Source organism: Trachemys scripta, chromosome 1 (assembly GCF_013100865.1).
Source record: "Trachemys scripta elegans isolate TJP31775 chromosome 1, CAS_Tse_1.0, whole genome shotgun sequence".
Classification (NCBI taxonomy): domain Eukaryota; kingdom Metazoa; phylum Chordata; order Testudines; family Emydidae; genus Trachemys; species Trachemys scripta.
In genome coordinates, this window is record NC_048298.1 from 198,475,875 (window position 1) to 198,496,018 (window position 20,144).

At 42.9% G+C, this 20,144-nt stretch overlaps 1 protein-coding gene across 1 annotated transcript in view; it reads right to left on the reverse strand.

Annotated features, from left to right (window-relative positions):
• SYTL5 (synaptotagmin like 5) overlaps window positions 1-20,144 on the reverse strand; it is a 139,802-nt gene that overhangs the window by 38,430 nt on the left and 81,228 nt on the right. The window contains exons 5-7 of the mRNA XM_034771544.1: window positions 16,678-16,810; window positions 10,972-11,097; window positions 2,865-3,021 (exon numbers count right to left, since the gene is read on the reverse strand). Of these exons, the coding sequence (XP_034627435.1) occupies window positions 2,865-3,021; window positions 10,972-11,097; window positions 16,678-16,810 (416 nt within the window). The remainder of the gene's footprint in view (window positions 1-2,864; window positions 3,022-10,971; window positions 11,098-16,677; window positions 16,811-20,144) is intronic.

Consider the following 20,144-nt stretch of genomic DNA (forward strand, 5'->3'; position numbering starts at 1 on the left):
GGTCTTCTACACATTTGCCATTACCCATGACATGCCAATGTTTAGGTTGCTAATGCACATCTTCATTATTCAGTCTATGGCGATGCAAAACAACAGCAGAGATAGAATGCAGCCAGGCTTCATGCCAATGTCCACAATGAACCACTCTGTTTGGTTTTTCATCCTTCCATAGCATTTTGCTTCACTGTACAATGCTGTGATGATGTTGATGACTTTAGCTGGAATTCCATAAGACTGAAGAATATTCCACAATGTATGCCTATACAGGCTGTCAAATACCTTTTGGAAAAAAATCAATGAAATTGGTAAGGGGAGCCTGGCATTGTATATGTTCATCTTCTACAGTCCTTAGTGTGAATATCTGATCCATGCGTGTGAACATCTGATCCACACATGATTACTTGGGCCTGAATCCAATCTGTTCTTCCCTAAGCATTGCATCCATTGCCTCTTTTATTCTGTGTAGTTGTAATATTTGTAATAAAGAAGATTTTCCCTACAAAAGAGAGTAGTGTGACTCCTTTCTAGTTGTTACAGTCAGTAAGATCACCTTTTTTGGGCAGTCTGACAATGAATCCACGTTTCCACTGGTTGAGGGGGAGTCTCTTTTTCTGAGACTTCGCTGAACAGCTCTGCCAGTTTCGTTAGTCTGGTAACGTCATGTGCGCTTAGCATTTCTGCTGTGATTTGATCATCAACCCCAGCTTTGTTGTTTTTCAGCATCTTGATTGCAGCCTGTGCTTCTGATATCTCTATTGGACTGATGTGGAGATCAGGATAATTAACTGCTATAAAACATTGTAAAGCAATTTTGGAATGAGAAACCTCCACAGATGCTAGGAATTTGTACTAATTAAGCAGCAGTAAGAGCAATTTCCTTGATCACATTGTCCTGCTAAATGACTGATGGGGGTTATAGCTTTTACCCAACACAACAGAACTACGTGAAATAGAATTGTACTAAAAGACTATATTCCCACCTATCACTTTCAATACCTGCACAAGTACATCACGGCTTATAAACAAACAGCTATCAGTTCTTATCAGGTACCACCATTTTTTTTAAAATAGCAACAAAATAGAGATTGACATAAGAATATTTGTAACAGGGGGGCTTGGAAGGCCAGTTGGCCTACTGGTTGGAAACTTCCTGCCTCCTGCTTCTGTGGTCGAGGTGCCTCAGTCTTTAAGGAGGAAGGTTAGTGGGACCCGGGCCCTCCCACTCTACCGGGTCCCAGCCCAAAGCCCTGTGTAAGTCAACCCCTGAGTAGAGGAGCTCTCAGCAGGGAGTCTATGTCCACTGCCCTGGGCTACTTCCCACTGTTGCCCCTTCAGTTTGGGGCATGGCCCCTATAGTACAAGTTTCTGTGATGCTTGTCTCTAGTATTGCCCCCTCATGGACCCTGGGCGGTGTCCTGCTGCGGTCCCAGCTTCCTCTGGCAGGGCAGCCATACGTTTGGTGAGGTGGGAACCCCCTCAAGATCTCAGTGCTTCGGACACCCAGGCTCCTTGTGAGCCGGGTGCTCCTAGACCTCTTTCTCTGCCTCTTTTGGCCAGGAAGATGGTGCTTGGTTACTGGTGGCTACTTCAGGCAGCAAGCTAGTGATCTTTCCCTCAGGTAGGGAAGCAGCTAACTCCTGCCTCTTTGACAGTCAGCCCCGAACTGAGCCAGGCTCCCTCCTTCTCTCCCGCTCCAGGCCTGGCATTGGCTGCAGGTGGAACGGGGCGAGGCTAGCTGGGCCTGAAGGCTCTCTTTAACCCCTTCCATGCTGATGGGCGGTTTCTCTGCTTCACCACACTGTTGTTCAAAAATCAGGACACACTTGGAATTGTGAGGAGAGGACCTGACTGTGATGGAACCGCTCAGCAACCTAGCATTTGTGCAACAGTGATTCGTTAGTACTACAGATCAAACTTGTCCTGAATGAAGGAGAGAAATCTTTGGGAAGACTCACTATCCCAGAAGAAATGACACACCAATATCAGGAGGACTCCTTCCCTGGGACACAAGTTCATTTATGGGAAGAAAGGAGAAGGTCCTTCCTCTCATTCACTCTGCCGTCATGCTTTGGCCCTGCCAGGGAAGGCTGATATGACATTCAAGAATGTGGTAATATCTCTCTGAGGGAAAGAGGTGGTGCTTCCTCCCAGGGCCTTAGAGAGCTTAGCACAGCATCCAATTCTTAACTGACCCTTTGATCACTAATCCTGGACAAAGGTACAAAGACATTTAAAAAGCTAGGCCTAGAAACTTCTTGGATGTTCCCTTTCATGCCCAGCACCACCCAGAGGAGTTTTGGGAGCAGCTTTAAAGTCCCAACTACCTGGAGTGCCACACAGTACTCACCACAGAAGCAGGTCCTTCACACCTGTACCAGCCTCCTGATGTCAACAAAGCCTTCGAACTTGAACTCTCGTGACTCAGTTTTTCTCAGCTGGTTGCCTACCTACCTCTCCTGTCAAATTCCTTCTGCTATCCTCCCACTATTTTCCTTCAATCTTTCCCTTCACAGCATCCCATGGGTTAAAACTTTGTGGAAACTGATGGGTGTGGATGTGCCCTTACATCTTAAGAAGTAATTTTTAACATTTAAGTAATAACGGTCAATAACAGGCCATTTTAGAATGAGAAAAATGTTTGTCAATCTAAAAAACAGGTCATTGATGGTGAGTTTAACAGATTTCATTACGGTGAGAGACTGTCACTTGTCACAACAGGATTAAGGAATAAATAGCATTATCTTTGGGAAGCTTAGCCTTTATTGGTTGCAAGCTGATCAGATATTGACTGTGGTGTGTACAGTTGTGGCGTCAGTGATATCTGAAGGGGAGATGTGTGCAGTTAGTAGCATTGCCACATTTACCCTGCCGTAATCTGAAGTCATGCTGCGTGTGCTCAGTGCTGGTGACCTCGGATGGACTGGAGTGGACGCATTGCTTCGGTACCCAGAGCTCACTGTGCCTTTCATGTTACCGGGAAGGGTCTCCGCGTCATTGTTGTTCAGCGAAAGAGTGCTCCCCCTGAGGAGACAGGACAAACAGATTCCTGATTTCAAAACATTGGCAACACAGCAAGTGGGAAAAATAGGAAACAAAGTTTACTAAAACTATCTTGTACCAGATAAGCTACATGTGATCTACTCTAAGGGTGGATCAACTACAAACACCACATGGAAACTATGAATCTATATCTGGTGGCATGGAAGGGAAGAATTAGGTGACGGTTGGTTGGAGATATTGTCTGTATACATTGCTTGATGCATTTATTCTCAGAATTAGGAACATTTTAAACATGTCTCTGGTATACAGCATTAATATAATCCAAGAACTGCACAAGATTTGTTTTCCTGCATGTTTATTTCATAAGTACACTTATTTCCAGCAGCTGATTCATTGCTCCGCACATGGCATTCCCCATCACACTGTCCCTTGCTTTGCAATAGAAGTTACTGCGGCATGATGGTTCTGGATGCACCTGCAGATTCTTTCAGTGCCAACAGACACTCCAGGTGAGTCGGCTGGCTCAGCTGCTCCAAACCTCTCCATGTGTCTGTCTATCTGTCTGCTTCTCAAGAGGGACAATGCTCCGCACTGTCCCATTTGCCTTGTAATGAGAGTTCCTGGCCTGAACAAGCTGGCAGTTCCTACGTGACTCAGCTCACTAGTGAAATCACACCACATTTTTTGCCAACTTTGCAGTCATTCAACAAAACTGACAGAAAGAAACAGCATTCAGAATACAGGAATCTGACTATTAATACTCAGTGTTATCATCTCTAAAAGGGCACTGATCCAGTAACTCCAGTCCCTGCCACCAGGAAAACCTGATCACAGGAGAGACTGGGATTACAACAGAAAGGTGACGGAGGGAAAACATTGCTAGAACTGAATTGACATTTTCACCCATATAAACAAAATGTCACTAGCCTGCTTAATAAATCTTCAGGGGTCTGTTGGCGTCCCCTTCATGCTAGACATGACACATGAGGGACACCTTCGCTTGGTTTATCCTGTCATATCATGTTTTGAATAACTGCACTGAAAACCTCTTTTGCCACACTGGTGACTTTTATAAGAGCTGCCGCTGAACCGAGGAACAAAATTCTTGACTGTGACAGCTAATGTCCCTCTAGTAACTTAAGTTAGAATACAGACTCATGAGATCAGTGTTGTATTCAAACTGAACCTATCCTATTTGGAGAGTTGAATACCCCTTAATAAGAAAAACACTTTGATGGCTTCTTATCTGTGAATGTAAGACTAAAATACTCTGCCACCCCAAAGAAAATGAAATATTTTAGGAAGAGTGGGGAGGTGACCGATGTGTACTGAAGACCCCTGGATTTTAGTTCAGTGATGGCTCCATCAGTGAAAAGTTCGTATCAAAGAATAATTTTTAGGGTTCTCTCCCAACCCCCATCCCCCCATTGATTTATATAAAGACCTGACTCAGTATTGTTAGGAAAGAAAGCTAAAACTATTCTGTGTCAACTGTATTCTAGTGTTGCTGTTGGGTTTGGATTCTCATACTTCTCAACTTTCAAACTTGCAATACAAAATAACCAGAACGTGGAACACTTGGGTTTTGTTGCAAGTCACACCATAACTGAAAGATTGTAATGGATTTTAACTAATAAACCTGTTCTTTAGGATGTTTTCTCACTATGTGAATTAAAAATAAAAGTTGTTAAAAAAGAAAGCTTGAGAAACAAATTCCATAATGTGTAACCATAAGAAAACTTATGTGCATCATCAACCGGATTTGAAACCAGGACTTTCAGAAACACAGCGGGGGGGAGGGATAGCTCAGTGGTTTGAGCATTGGCCTGCTAAACCCAGGGTTGTGAGTTCAATCCTTGAGGGGGCCATTTAGGGATCTGGGGCAAAAAAAATAGTTGGGGATTGGTCCTGCTTTGAGCAGAGGATTGGACTAGAGGACCTCAGTCCCCACCAGCTTGGGGGCCCCGCTCTGAATCAGCAGCAGCCAGGGCCCCAGGCATGCGGGGCGGCACCCCCAACACTACTAGTTCCTGCACCTTTGTCTTCCAGGACCGAGCATGCTGGCCAATCGCACTGGCCCGCGGGGGCCCCCCCCAAAGCACAGGACCCAGAGCAGTCACCGCGATTCACCCTACCCAAGGGACAGCTCTGCACCTAGGGTCTTGGATGAGATCGTGCTCAGGTGGTTAAACTGTCCTGCTGCTCACACAACCATGGCTACACTTCTGTTTTTAGCATGCTATCTTGAACAGAGCTCGCTCGAGTATGTCTACTCAAGCCAGAATTGCACGTACCAGACTAGTGTAGACATACCCTGAAGGGAGGCAGTCCTGCAGTTAGAGGAGTTGTTACCAACATGTTAGCCAAGCACATAGATTGGTGTTCATTCAGTCTGAAACAGCAGGGCGGCTAAGTAAATGAGATTTAGGTCTCCATTTTGGAGACCTTGGTTCTTTTACCGTTTATGCTAGAAGTGACCTTCTGCAGCCTCACACTGAATTGTCAAAGATCCATGTATCTTTGTTGGGGTGGAGCAAGCCAATGTAAGAAGGGAGCTCATGACATCCTGGCTCTCAGACCAGTGCAGCTTTCCCTAAACCAAAGGTGTTGGAGCGAGAGTGTATTCACATTCTTTTCTTCCTTCCCTTTTGTTGAATATTGTTTGGTTTGGCAAGGCTGCTGAAAGAGGAGGCCAATTTATTCAAAAACGGCAACAGAGAAAAATCCAGGACATTGCTGGCATCCGAAGAAGTGAGGTTTTTACCCACGAAAGCTTATGCCCAAATAAATCTGTTAGTCTTTAAGGTGCCACCAGACTCCTTGTTGTTTTCACTGGTGTTGGAAGAAGCTGTTTAAGATTTTTTTATTATGATGATGATTATGATTTTGCAATTCCAAGCAGATGTATAGGATGGTTAAGAGAGATTTTGATGCTATTTTTAACAATTAGTATTTAACTCTTTAAATTAACAACAAAGTATTGTGACAAAGTTCCTCCTCTATCTTGGTGGGTACTGCGCTTATTGGTGGATTTTCTTGCCTCAGAGATTCACCATGTGGGTTGGGGAACAGCCCAGAGAACTTCCCCTCTGGGAAAACCCACAGTCCAGGTCAATTGGGAGGTTTGGGGGGAACCCGGGCCCGCCCTCTACTCCGGGTTCCAGCCCAGGGCCCTGTGGACTGCAGCTGTCTATAGTGCCTCCTGTAACATCTGCATGACAGCTACAACTCCCTGGGCTACTTCCCCATGGCCTCCTCCAAACACCTTCCTTATTCTTACCACAGGACCTTCCTCCTGGTGTCTGATAATGCTTGTGCTCCTCAGTCCTCCAGCAGCATATCCTCTCACTCTCAGCTCCTTGCGCCTCTTGCTCCCAGCTCCTCACACTCCCACCACAAACTGAAGTGAGCTCCTTTTTAAAACCCAGGTGCCCTGATTAGCCTGCCTTAATTGATTCTAGAAGCTTCTTCTTAATTGGCTCCAGGTGTCCTAATTAGCCTGCCTGCCTGCCTTAACTGGTTCTAGCAGGTTCCTGACTACTCTAGTGCAGCCCCCGCTCTGGTCACTCAGGGAACAGAAAACTACTCATCCAGTGACCAGTATATTTGCCCTCTACCAGACTCCTGGTACCCCACTGGTCTGGGTCTGTCACAGTATACATAATAAATGTACCTTATGTATGTGCCATTGTTACTTTTTTAATCTGATAAGATATGAATAAGATACTATACTGTAAGCATCAATATGAGCTCTTCCCTAGTCATTCCAGACAGCACTATCTCAATGAATTCAACCTTTCCTATAGGCAGTGAGGTAATTCAGTCAACCAAACGGAGTCGCTCCTGAACACACAGACATGTCAAGATGTGCCTTTAGTAGCTCTATTGATACAAGCCACTGATTTGGACGGTGAGGCTGAGATGATGGATAGAGGTGAAAATTGCCATGCTGAATCAACACTGATGGAAGAAATCCTGAATCTTGCCACTGGCTGAGGCCACTACTTGATGTTTAGACCAACCTACGACCCACCAGAGCATTCCTAATGCCCATGGCCTGCTTCAACACAATATACTAATGGCCAATTCATTAGCATTTTGTCGTCATGTTTACATCATTTTAGTTTACACAAGTGTGTAAATAGACAATACTATACATAAAAACAACCTGTCTAAATACATATGAAACAAGCTGAATTTAAAATATAAATCAATACAGGTGACTTTAAATCTTATTAAAATATGTAGAATCTGTTTGGCCCACACAAGGTTGGGCTCGGGTTCATGTGACCCTCCTGTGTCATAAGGTTGGGCACCACTATTTTAGATGAAGCCCAAAGGGAAAAGTATTTTTGAAGGTTTTGATGAGTACCTGTAAGTGAAGGTGAAATTGCAGCTCAATAGGCATACTCATGCTAGCTTTAACCTGGCCAGAACAGGTAGCTATAGTAGTGTAGACATGCCAGCATGGGCTAGAAACCAGACCAGAAGTCTGCTAGAGGCTCTGGACATGTACTCTGGTTGCTAGCCTGTGCTGCCGCATCTACACTACCTTTACCACAGGTATGCCTACTCATGCTACAATCACACCTTCACTTGCACCGCAGACATAGTCTAAGGCTACATCTACACTATATGCTCAGGGTGTGATTCCCTTGCTTGTGTACACGTACCCACACCAGCTAATACAAGTATAAATCGCAGTGTAGCCACAGAAGCACGGGTTACGGCAAAACAGGGACAGTTTAGCTATGCTGAGCACATATCCATCAGTTTCAGGCAGATTTGTCCTTGGCCTGGCTAATCCATGCCTCTACAGCCACTATCCCTGCTACCATGACTACCCTGCTACTTATATTCATGCTAGCTGAATGGGAGCTAGTGTGAGTATGTGTACACAAGCAGGGGAATCACACCCGTAGCTCATAGCCTAGACACAGCCTAAGCTTTTGTACTATGCTCACTGCAGCATATCTGAATACCCACTGCAAAGTCTATTCTGCCTGCTTTGCAAAGCACATACTACAGAAAGGAACTTTAATGAAGAGGGTGATCTACTTCTTGTTCTATCTGAGGACACTGCATCGTATCAATGCTAAGCAGTAAGATAGATTCTTGAAAGCAAAGCTCTGAAACCCCAATCCTTCCAGTTAAGCAGAAAAAAATACCGGTACAAAACAAAAAAGAAACAGCAAAGAGCCCACATCTGTTCTAATAAAACTTCAAGGCACAAATCATGGCTGTATACAAAAGGTCCAATTACCTGAAGGAAACTGCATTTGGATTCTAGACAAGAGTTGACTTTGAAGTTGGCCTGGCTAATGAGATCTGTTCAGAGTGAATAAAAGCACACTGATATTTACAGTCTCCCTGAACTCTCCCAATCTTTCACCTTCTGCAGTACAATTAATAATTATAGTCAACAAATCAAAAGCCAGGAGGGAAATAAGTTGCTTGTTTAAATAATAGGACTCATCTGTAATTCATCAATTATGATGATGTTCTTTTCACATAATACCATTCACAATGAACTTGTCAGAATGCTGCCAAGGAGATTAATATTCAAGTCGCTGTTCATTTAATTGGCTTGGAAGTTTTGTATTTAAAAAAGCTACAGTTTTATGTTTATTCTTGGAAAAACACAAATATTGTGGCAGTTCTTTCCCCATCATCTGGGACCAGATTTTCAAAAGAGCTTAGGTCCTATTTCAGGCACAAAAATAAGTGGCCAGATCTTAAAATCTATGAATTTTGAAGGCTAGAAGAAATCATTATGATCATTTAGTTTGAACTCTTGCATAACACAGGCCCAAGAACCTCACACAATAAATTTCTACATCAAGTCTATAATTTCTGGTTCAGCTATAGCATATCTTTTAGAAAGACATCCAGTCTTGACTTAAAGAACTCAAGTGAAGGACAATCCACCATGTACCCTGGTAGGTCTTTCTAATGATTAATTACCCTTGCTGCTAAAAATTTGCACCTTCTTTCTATTCTGAATTTGTCTAATTTCAGTTCACAACCACTGGATTTCATTATGCCTTTTTCTGCTTACAATGGAGTAGAAAATGGGTCTGCTCTGCAGTGCCCTCTTGGGCCACGCCTGGTACAATTGTACCAGGCCCTCCCACTGGAGTCTGCAAGGGTCTGCCCCTATAGCCTGTGCTGTAACTCTGTGTCAGTCTCTAAACAGTCATGTAACAAAACAGCAACTCAGGATTTGGCTCTCTGCACCTTAAGAAAAAGACGAGGGGAAAAAAAAAAACCTGAAATGCAAGTGCTTATTTGCAGCGCTTAGGTCAAGGCCCTGGCCTGGGGTTAGCCCCGAGGAGCTCCTCCTCTGTCCCAGTCTCACCCAGCTCTGCCCCTGACCAAAAGCAGGCATGCCTTCTTTAACCGGCCTTCTGGTTCTTCACTGGTCAATATTTTTCTTGGCCCTTCTAGGCCTCTGGAGGACTGTCTTGTTGGTCACCTGGTCTGAGTGGATTTTCCTTGGGCAACAAGTGTCAAGATACTGATGCCTCCAGCAGGAGACAGAAAAGGTCTGACAGACCCTGTCACAATCAGGTGCTGAGGTCTTTTAGCAGCCTGGCAGCAAGTTCTCAATTGGAGCAATGTGTCATAGCTCCCCTGAGGTATGACAATTTACAGCAGTTGATTATGTGCCCCCTTACCCTTATTGCAAGGGCTGAGCGCTACAAAATCTAGTGGTTTGTGACTGCTTGTTTGGAATTACCATCACAGTGCACCAGGGGGCTGCAGGCCTTGCCCAGCACCATCAAACAACCAGAAAAACTCACTGCTTAACAAAAAATTATGATTAATTTTTAAAAGTACTTTCACATGTACTCTGTTCATTCTGTTGCCTTTTTATGGAACTAATCTTGTGGTGTGTTAAGAAAACACGTTACAGACCAGTGGGATCAATTGCTCTCATTAGATAATGAGGACAGAACAAGCAGTAAGGAGCAGCACAGAAAATTTACTTACAGTTGCATAACTGTTCTTGTTATTAATAGAACAAACTGCTCTGGGAGACTATGGAATTCCCATCACTTCAGATATTCAAAGCTATGTGTAACACTGATCTATTACGGATTGCTCAGGAATAATTAAATTATTTTTGCCATGGTATGAGACCCACATGCTTTAAGGATACCAGCACAGCAGTTGGGAGCAGACCATTCTTAGTGAAAGCCCTGGACACTGGAATTAGTTCCACCCTTGGCCCCCAACACCACCAGAGTTCATGTCTGTGGGGATGGTGTATTTCCACTTGTGGGAAATAAGGAAAACAAACCCATCCAAGTGTTCAAGTGCTACTGTATATACGTTTTGAGTTGCTAAAGAATATTCTAAATTTCCGTTTGAGCATAAAGTGAAATTACACTATTTTTCAATCCACATCGTAAGATTTCTAGGCAGGTGAAAAAATCAATACTGAGTGAACACAATTTGTATCCAGCATAATTTGGGAAAATTATGCAAATAGGAAAAGTAGTAAATATCAGTTGGCCAAATTCTAGATTTATTTTTGCACATTACAAAATCTGCATTCAAAATATGGGCATCAGGTTATTTAATACTCAACAGTATTACTGTTTGTAAATGGGCAATAACTGAGGTCTCTTACACCAGGAAAAACTGATCAAGGAATTAGATAGAATCAGAATAATTATGGAAAGACTATGGAAGTGAAACATTTTAAGAGCTCAGCTGACATTTTGCCCAAGTTAGCTACTGCGATCAGCTTTATGCTTGACTGACTACAGGCTCAGTTTTGCAAGGTGCTGAGCAGAGCTGGCCAAGGTAAGTGACCAAAAAGGACAAACTTTCCTGAAAAATGTTGACATTTTTCAACCAGCTCCAGTAGTGCTGAGCACTCAAGAGCGCAAAGGGCTACACAGGACTGCTCAGTGCCTTTCTGGATCAAGCTCTGAGCTATCATCAGACTTCTCTGTCCCTTACCTGTCAGAACAGGGAGTAGACCTGACACTGCGTAAACTCTGGGCATCAGCCTCTGAACTGCTGCTTCTTCCATCTTCAGCTTTCACACTGGCGATTTCTCCTTTGGTCACTGCCCTGATGGCCTTCCTGAGGAGCATACATTAAAAAAATGTGAAAATGTAAAGCACACAACACTTAAGCCAATGTTACTTTTGTGAGATCTTTCCTATTAGAAAAGAGAGCAGGCAATGGTTCTGATAGCACCATGCTGTGCTTCTAGGGGCTATGTGTTTTGAGTATTGCTGAAGTCAAAAATGGACGAGGCAGTCACAGGTTTAGTAAAATGCTCACCTATCTCTCTGACTCATATAAATAAATAATAGTGCCATGTATATTACAGTAGCAGTCAAAGCATGCCAGGAGTTGTACAAACACATAAGAAGAGACAGAGCCTGCCCCAAAGAGCTTATGAACTAATTAAAAAACAAACAAACACAGAGGCGGAAAGGGGCATGAAAAAGTCCCTACTTAATAGTAGGATGATTGTTAAATAATTGTGGCTGAGCTGCAGACAAGACATGGAAAATTGCGGAAAAGTAAAATGGACCTATATTAACTGCAGTAATCTGGAAAAGCCAGAGAAGACCTATTTGTTAAAGAAAAATTTACTGGAACAATATAAACACTCAAGTATTACAATTTTTTTGATAATCAGATATTTTGCTGCAGCTATATTACAATCATTAATGACTGGGCTGACAGCAGGAGCCCAGCCAGAGTCCCTCTGTCAGCCCCGGGCGGCTGGCAGCCAGGGCTCCTACTGTCAGCCCTGGATGGCTGATAAAATTGCAGTGGAAGCCGAATATTGCGGGATGTGCAATTCTTGCAATATTGTGAATTGAATAGGGCCTTAGGTATGACATACAATCAATGTGGTCAGAGTGACAACCTCAGCTAGTAGTAGTTCTGATGGCACTAAGTATCATGTTAGTTCCTTTTGTTTCCTTTTTATTGGTTGGGGGTGAAATAGGTGGGTAATGAGGTAAGAAAGGAGAGGAGCAAGAAGGGATAAGATTGAGGGAATGAGAGAAGAATGGGAAGATGGCGTAAAGTAAAGCAGACAGAAAAGAAGGGGATGATGAAAAGGGGAAGTGGGAGAGTCCCGTGTTGTATCTGGAGCAGAATTTTATCATTCCCTCCCACCTCCAAGAGCCCAAGGAAAGATGTCTTGGGTGATGTCAGGAATCTGAGAGTCTGAAGCTGGCTCTTGTTATGGCTGCTAAGACACCTTAGTTAAATTTGCTGATGGAGACTATACATTATATATTAGCTATGTTGCAATAACAGATCTAATTGTTCCCATGGCTTTTCAAAAAGCTGTGTAAAATCACTCATGGTGATTGTAAGAAGTGCTTTGCTCTGATCTTCCAGTTATAAGATCAATCGCCCATCATCAAATATACTGCAGAACTGTTTATCACAGAGGGTGACTTATTGGTAAGCGAATACTCCTTCTTTTTCTCTTCTGGCCCTCTTAGATAGCTACTAGATGCACACTCAGTAAACTGACAGACAGGCCCAGCGTCTTCAAGGAGAGAAGATCATCCAAGATAAAAGGGATCTCAGAGTTCTGGAGGTAAGCTACTGTTGACAGCAGCTGGAGAACCACTTCCATTTGGCAGCATAGCCCTTCCTTGTAGAGAGCTTCCTGCTGGTAAGGATGTACTGTACCTATTCAGAGACTACCTCTCTCTAAGCACCAGATGGAGGAAACTGGGTTTGGATGGTTGGTTCTGCCCTCTGTTCTGAGACAGGTGCAGATGTATGAATGGGCAAAAGGCCACCAAATTGTGTTGGCCACGAAGGTGGTGCCAGGATTATTGTTGCCTTGTCCTGCTTTGACCTTCTTGAAGACATGGGATAATAGATATATATTAGCGGACTTGACCACTGTACCAGAAAGGCATTCTCCTGGAGTTATGTCTATGGGCACTTAGGAGCTGTAGGCATTTCTTGTTTGCTTGGGTTGTAAAGAGGTCCCACAATGGGAAACCCCACTGCCAGAAAATGTCCTGCACCACTGAAGAATGGAGCTCCCACTTGTGATCCTGGTGGAAATGCCTGCTTAGGCTGTCTGCTAAGGTGTCCATTGCTTCCAGAAGGTGCGCTGCCAAAGAGGTTATCCAATGCTGAATGCACCAGCTCCAGAGCATGACTGCTTCCATGCAGAGTGGGGCAGTCTTCGTTTCTTCCTGTTTGCTTATACAAAATACAGTAGAGTCGTGTTGTCTGACATGAGTTAGACATGCGCAGACTGGATGAAGGATAGGAACCTCTTGTATGCTTCGTGCACTGCTGAGAAGTCTGATGCTTAGTTTTGATTCTTGCAGAGTCCAGGACCCCTGAGAAATATAGTCATCCAGGTGCACGCCCCAGCCCAGAAGAGAGGCATCCGTTATGAGTGTCTTTGTGGGTGGTGATAGGGGGAACACAGGGAACCCCTATGCAAACAGTCTCTTTCATTTCCCACCAGGTGAGAGAGGTGAGGATGTTTGGAGGAAGTGAAACTTGTTTGTCCAGGGCATCTCTGCTTGGGAGCATAGACTGTCCACAACCATGCCAGGAGGCACCAGAGGTGGAGCCTCATGAAGGATATCACCTAGGTGCAGGCGGCCATGTGACCTAGAGGGACCAGGTTGGACAGGACTGCTATCTGGGGGCTGAGTCAGAGCTGAGTGATGATGTCCCTCATCATCCAGATTCTGTCCAGTGGTAAGTATGCTTTGACCAAAGGGTGATCTTAGTGCACCGTAAAGGGCAGGACTCTCTTGTGAGCTGGATGAATGTCTATATGAAAATACGGATCCTCCAAATCAAGGTCCACAAGTCAGTCACCTTCATTTAGGGATGGGATTATTGAGACCAAGGTGCTCATCCTGAATTTTGAATGGCGTATAAAGACATCAGCTGGTCCAGGATTGGTCTTCCAGCCCCCCTTCATTTTGGGTACAAGGAAATATCTTGAGTAACAACCCTTGTCCCTGTGTTGAGAAGGCATAGACTCTACTGCCCATAGCTGAATTAGAGAGTTCACCTCCTGTTCGAGAGACATCTTGTGAAGAAGGATGGGAGGGGCGTTTTGGAGAAGGAGTAGAAAAGAGTTCTATGGTGTAGCCTATCAAGATTTTGTCTAAGACCTATCTGTCCAACATGATATGGTGCAGCATTGGGAGGAAATGGGATAGGCAGCCATCAAAGGGTGTGGGGATAACTGGTGGTGCGGATACTAGTTGACATCTTTCGAGCATCCCATCAAAATACTTTTTCCACAGGAGGCTGTGATTGAAGAGGGGAAGGTGATGGTGCACTGTGACTCCCATGCTGTATGTGTGTCACTTTCCAGGGAGCTCAAAGGCCCTTTGATGATAGATGGGCTGAGAGCCAGGGCAGGATCTATGAGTTCCTCCTGTGCACCAGATATATATCCCCAAGGAGTGGAGAGCTGCACAAGACTCTTTAAAGGAGTGAAGTGACTCATCTGTTCCCTCGCTGAACAGGTTGTTACCCTTGAAGAGGAGATCATTTACTGTTGCCTGGACCTCCTTGGGGAAACCTGAGGGTTGCAGCCAGGAAGCTTACCTCATCATGACCAAAGTTGTCATATCTGCTTGCAGGGACAATCTGTCAACCAATTTCCCCTTGTCAAGGATGGCCTGGAACTGGAAACCCCACTCCGATAGCAGCTTATTAGCTAACTCCAACAGCTTGTTGTAATTAATAAGTCATACTTGGACATCAATATCCGGTTATTCACTGTATGAAATAAAAGGCTAGCTGATGAAAAATTCTTCCTGCTGAAGAGATCCAGCCTGATGGCATCCTTGACTGAAGGACTGGAGCAGCGTGCTGCGTTCCATGACAGTCTGGATCATGAAAGAGTTCGGATTAGGGTGTGAGAACAAATATTCTGCCTCTTTGATGGAACAAAGCAATTTTTGTCTGCCCTTTTTGGGAGAGTGGCGCAGGTGGCTGGAGTGTGCCCCACCACCTTAACAGCTGCCAATATGGCCTCATTACCAGGAAGTGCCACCTTGTCTGAAGGATGTCCAGGAGCTTATGAGTTGGATCTTGGACCTCCTCCAAGGGGATCTGGAAGGTTTCTGCAATCCTCCTTAGGCCTTGTTACTGTCTATAGTCATCTGGTGGCAAGAGTGAGGCTGGTGCCACTCCCTCATCTGGAGAGGAGGAGGAGGAGGAGGAAAGTGCTATCAGTGGATACAACTTTCCTCTTGAGTGCCTGCACTGGGCCAAAGTCAGTGACAAGATACCGGATTCAGTGAAGCTGCAGTCTGACCCAATATGACAATTCCCATGTTTTCCTAGCTTTCTCTGCAATAAATCTTTCCCCTTTGGAGCTGATTTGTCACTTGAAATATTGAAATTTTAACCATAGCAGATTTTCCCATTTGTGGGTGAATTGCAATAAAAAGGGAAGATAAGAAACAGGCATAAATCAGTTCTCTAAATATTTAGTTACTGTGCTACTAAGGGTTCACAGCAAAGACAGTGAATGCTCCACTCCACTAAGGAGGCAGACTTTCTGTATACCTTCACCATGGCTATTATCTGCATGAACTGTAATTAAATGCAATTTTTAGTGCCACCGATTCCTTAGGGTGTATTCCCTTCATCTGCATAGGAGTACTCAGAAGCAGCAGCTGCTTCTTTTATCCAACGTTAATGAGGCAAAATCAAGTGAAGTTTCTGATTGATTGTCAGAGATCCAGTTCACTCCTCTGTTCCCTTGACCATCACAGCCCTTATAATTTACATACTCAATATGCTGTAGATGCACCTGGACAGCAATTCAATCAGTAGTAATTAGCAAACTCTTAACCAAGTGCTTTTCCTATGAAGAGTGACCATAGGATCTATGTTCCATGTCAAAATTTGCTCAATTTACCAATAAAAAGTTGTTTTTCTAATTGCAAGCCTGGCTAACTCAGCCCACGATCAGAATATTAAGCTGAGTTCTGTCCTCGTCATGGATCAGTACCAATTTATGCCCCAGTAACAACTATGCAACCTCACAGCACATATATCATTCCCTCTTTACAAACATGTAGCCCCAGTTGCCTTATGACACATTTTATTGAGGGGATATTCTAAAGATAATGGGGTTGCACAGATGTCACTGAGGCTGTAATGTGCCCAAGAACTATTTTTATTTACTGAAGATGATTCATAAAAGGAAAACATAGCTTTCAGATCACAGGGTGAGTTTACAGAGCTGGAAGTTCGGGGCAAAACATCATTTTACTTGTAAACTGAGCTAATTTTATGTGGAAGCCACTCAGAGGAAACAAACATGGATCTTCAAGGTTCCATTTTTACAGCCATTTTTCAGAGTAGAAGCACACTTAGAGACACTTCAAATTCAAAGTGTAACCTCTTACCAGGAGGAAAAATCCAACAGTTGCCATTGCCTTTTGCTGTTACCTTGTAGCAAAAGGTAATTATAGCTGCATTTCCTAGGAGACTGCAGTCTAATTATAGCAATTGTTTCAAAGCAGATTGTTTCTAACCCTGGGAAATTTTGGTCTGATCTGCAATACTGGAGAGAGAGAGAGAGAGAGAGAGAGAGAGAGAGGCTGGAGAGACTCAACATAAAATCTTCTCAGAGGTGCTGTACTCTGAATTATCAGTTTCCAAAGTTCAAGGCTTTACCCTATCTTTCTGGGTCCACTGAATATTGATTTCTGCCCACTTGTGGAGGAAGCTGGGGTATCTGGCCTTTGCTCTGCATTCTCCTGGGCGTGATCTTTGGCTTGTCCTCCTTCTTTCTTACCGGAAACAGTATCTGGAGGAGAAAAAAAATATATTCCGAGAAATAAAGGCAACATATGCCAAGTGTGCATGTGATATAAATAAAATATCTGTTTTTAACTAATAAAAAACCTGTTCAGACTATCACAAAACCATTTTTGCATAGCTTGGTTTCTTTTTTAAATAAGAAAGCATCACAAAAGTAACCAATTTTATTTTAGTTATTTTAGAAATTTGATGCAGGTGGGTTGTTGCTGGTTTTTTTGTTTGTTTTGTTTTTCAACATTTCCATTGGATTATGCCCCCAACTTTGTTGCTAATTAATAAATTAAATAAATTTAGTGATGGAGGAAAATGGAAAAATACACTTCACAGTTTATAGCTCTTCCTGTGTTAAGTGAGAGAGAGCACATTCTCTGCATTAAAAATGTTTTCAACTGGGAGGAAAATGTGGACAAAATGCCTTGGACATTACTTTTTTCTCATTATACATCTAACAAAAATATAAATACACAAATACAGCAATAAAAACAAAATATACATCTCAATATCTTGCATAAAATAAAGACAGAAAACCATGAATGTTAGTCACGTGCCAATGTACAATTCTTGAGGTGGCACACAGACCAGAAAGGTCAGTATTTTGCCAAGTAGAATATCAGAATTCATAGTAATTATTTTTAATGGCAGCCAGCCTCCTTCTTCCTATATACACTTAGTCACTGTAACTTAGCTACTGAATATGATAAACACTACCTGGAAACACAGGCTGTACTTAGATGGTGGCACGTGGGTGAAGTGTTAAAATAGTTCAGCTGAGAGGAGGGACCTTTGTATTCAGAAATAACTCCTATTCCTTAAGCTGGTGAAGCTGTAGTGGAGGTGAGACATGCAGGCAGCTCTGAGGAATGTAATATGTGTTGGATCAGTGAAGCAGACCACATTATCCATGTGTAAACATGTTTGTGCATGTGCAATGGGAAGCTAGGTGATAGGAAAGTTTGAGTTCCATGGAGGGGGGGGGGGGAGGAAGCGGTGGCAAAGATGGATAGTTAGTGTTTAGAGGTCAGCATAATTCATGCTGGAATGTCTGGATGTTAGCATCCAGAAAGTGAAATTTGAGAGATCTTGCACTACTGAATAATTTGTCTTTGTTTATTTAGGTCAAGATCTCATATAAATTGTAAGCTCTTCAGGGTAGAGAGAGTGTTCTTTTCAATGTTCTGTAAAGTATCCAGTACTCTTCAGACCTTAGTTGCAAAATAAAAAGTTGACTAATACATAATTACTATTCAAGTTCAGTGATAATTGGAAATTGTTTAGGAACACGCTACTAGATGCCAAAGAAGCCACAATCAAGGAAGAAGGCCATATTGGTTAAAAATATGACTGGGTTTAGAAGGCAACTATTAAAAAAAATAAAAAAAAATTAATATATAACAAACGGAAGAAAGGGGAAGTTGATAGTAATGAATATAACTGTAGAAAACTGAAAAGGAAACCAACGGGACAAGGAAAAATCCATGGCCAATGGAGTTAAGGACAATACGGAGTTTTTAAAGTATATTAGGAACACAAAGAATCCAAACAATAGTATCATTCCATTACTAAATGGAAATGGTAGAATTACACCTCTACTCCAGTATAACGCAACCCGATATAACACGAATTCGGATATAACGCGGTAAAGCAGTGCTCCGGGGGGAGGGGAGGCTGCACACTCCGGTGGATCAAAGCAAGTTCGATATAACGCAGTTTCACCTATAACGCTGTAAGATTTTTTGGCTCCCGAGGACAGCGTTATATCGGGGTAGAGGTGTATCAATAATAATGAAGAAAGGCAAAAATCTTCAATAAATATTTGTTCTACACTGGGGGAGGGGAAGACTATGTAATCATGTCATATGATAACACTCTCTCCATTCCACTAGTATCTCAAGAATGTTAAACAAGAGCAACTAAAGTTAGACAGTTTATATCAGCCTATCAAGATAATTTGCATCCAAAAGTTTAAAAAAAGCTGGTTGAGGAGCTTGATGGACTGTTAATATTGATTTTCAATAACTCTTGGAACATCAGGGAAGTTCCAGAAGACCAGAAGAAAGCTAATGTCATGCCAATATTTTAACAAGGTAAACAGAATGACCCAGGTAATTACAGGCTTGTGAGTTTGACATTTATCCCAGGCAAGATAATGAAGCAGCTGATATGGGACTTGATTAATAAAGAATAAAAGGAGTGTAATATAATTAATGCCAATCAGCATGGGTTTTGAAAAATAGATCCTGTCAAACTAATTTGATACTTTTTTTTTTTTTTTTTAAAAGATCAAAAGTTTGGTTGATAAAGGTAATAGTGTTGATGTAATAGACTTAGACTTCTGTATGGCATTTGACCACACAACATTTTGTTTAAAAAGCTAGAATGATACAAAATTAAGATGGCGCACACATTGAATGGATGAAAAACTGATAGGTCTCAGAATGTAACTGAGAAATGGGAAAATCACCATCGAACAAGTATATCTCTAGCGGGGCCCTGCAAGGATTGATTCCTGGCCTTTATGCTATTTAACACTTCTAGTAATGACCTAGAAAAAAATATATAATTATTACTGATAAAGTTTGCAGAGAGAGTGGTAAATAAATGAAGAGGGCACGTCACTGATACAGAGATATCTGGATTGTTGGTAAGCTGGGCGCAAGCGAACAATGTATGTTAATATTACATGTAAATGTATACATCTAGGAACACTGGACGTAGGCCATACTTACAGGATGGTAATTATTCTGGGAAGCAACAGATCTGAAAAAGATTGGGTGTGTGTGTTGTGATGGATAATCAGCTGATCATGCTGTGGCCAAAAGAACTAATGTGATCATGGAATGCATAAACAGGAGAATCTCATGTCATAGAATCATAGAATATCAGGGTTGGAAGGGACCTCAGGAGGTCATCTAGTCCAACCCCCTGCTCAAAGCAGGACCAATCCCCAACTAAATTATCCCAGCCAGGGCGTTGTCAAGCCTGACCTTAAAAATCTCTAAGGAAGGAGATTCCACCACCTCCCTAGGTAACCCTTTCTAGTGCTTCACCACCCTCCTAGTGAAAAAGTTTTCCCTAATATCCAACCTAAACCTCCCCCACTGCAACTTGAGACCATTACTCCTTGTTCTGTCTTCTGGTACCACTGAGAACAGTCTAGATCCATCCTCTTTGGAACCCCCTTTCAGGTAGTTAAAAGCAGCTCATTCTTCTCTTCTGCAGACTAAACAATCCTAGTTCCCTCAGCCTCTCCTCATAAGTTATGTGCTCCAGCCCCCTAATCATTTTTGTTGCCCTCCGCTGGACTCTTTCCAATTTTTTCC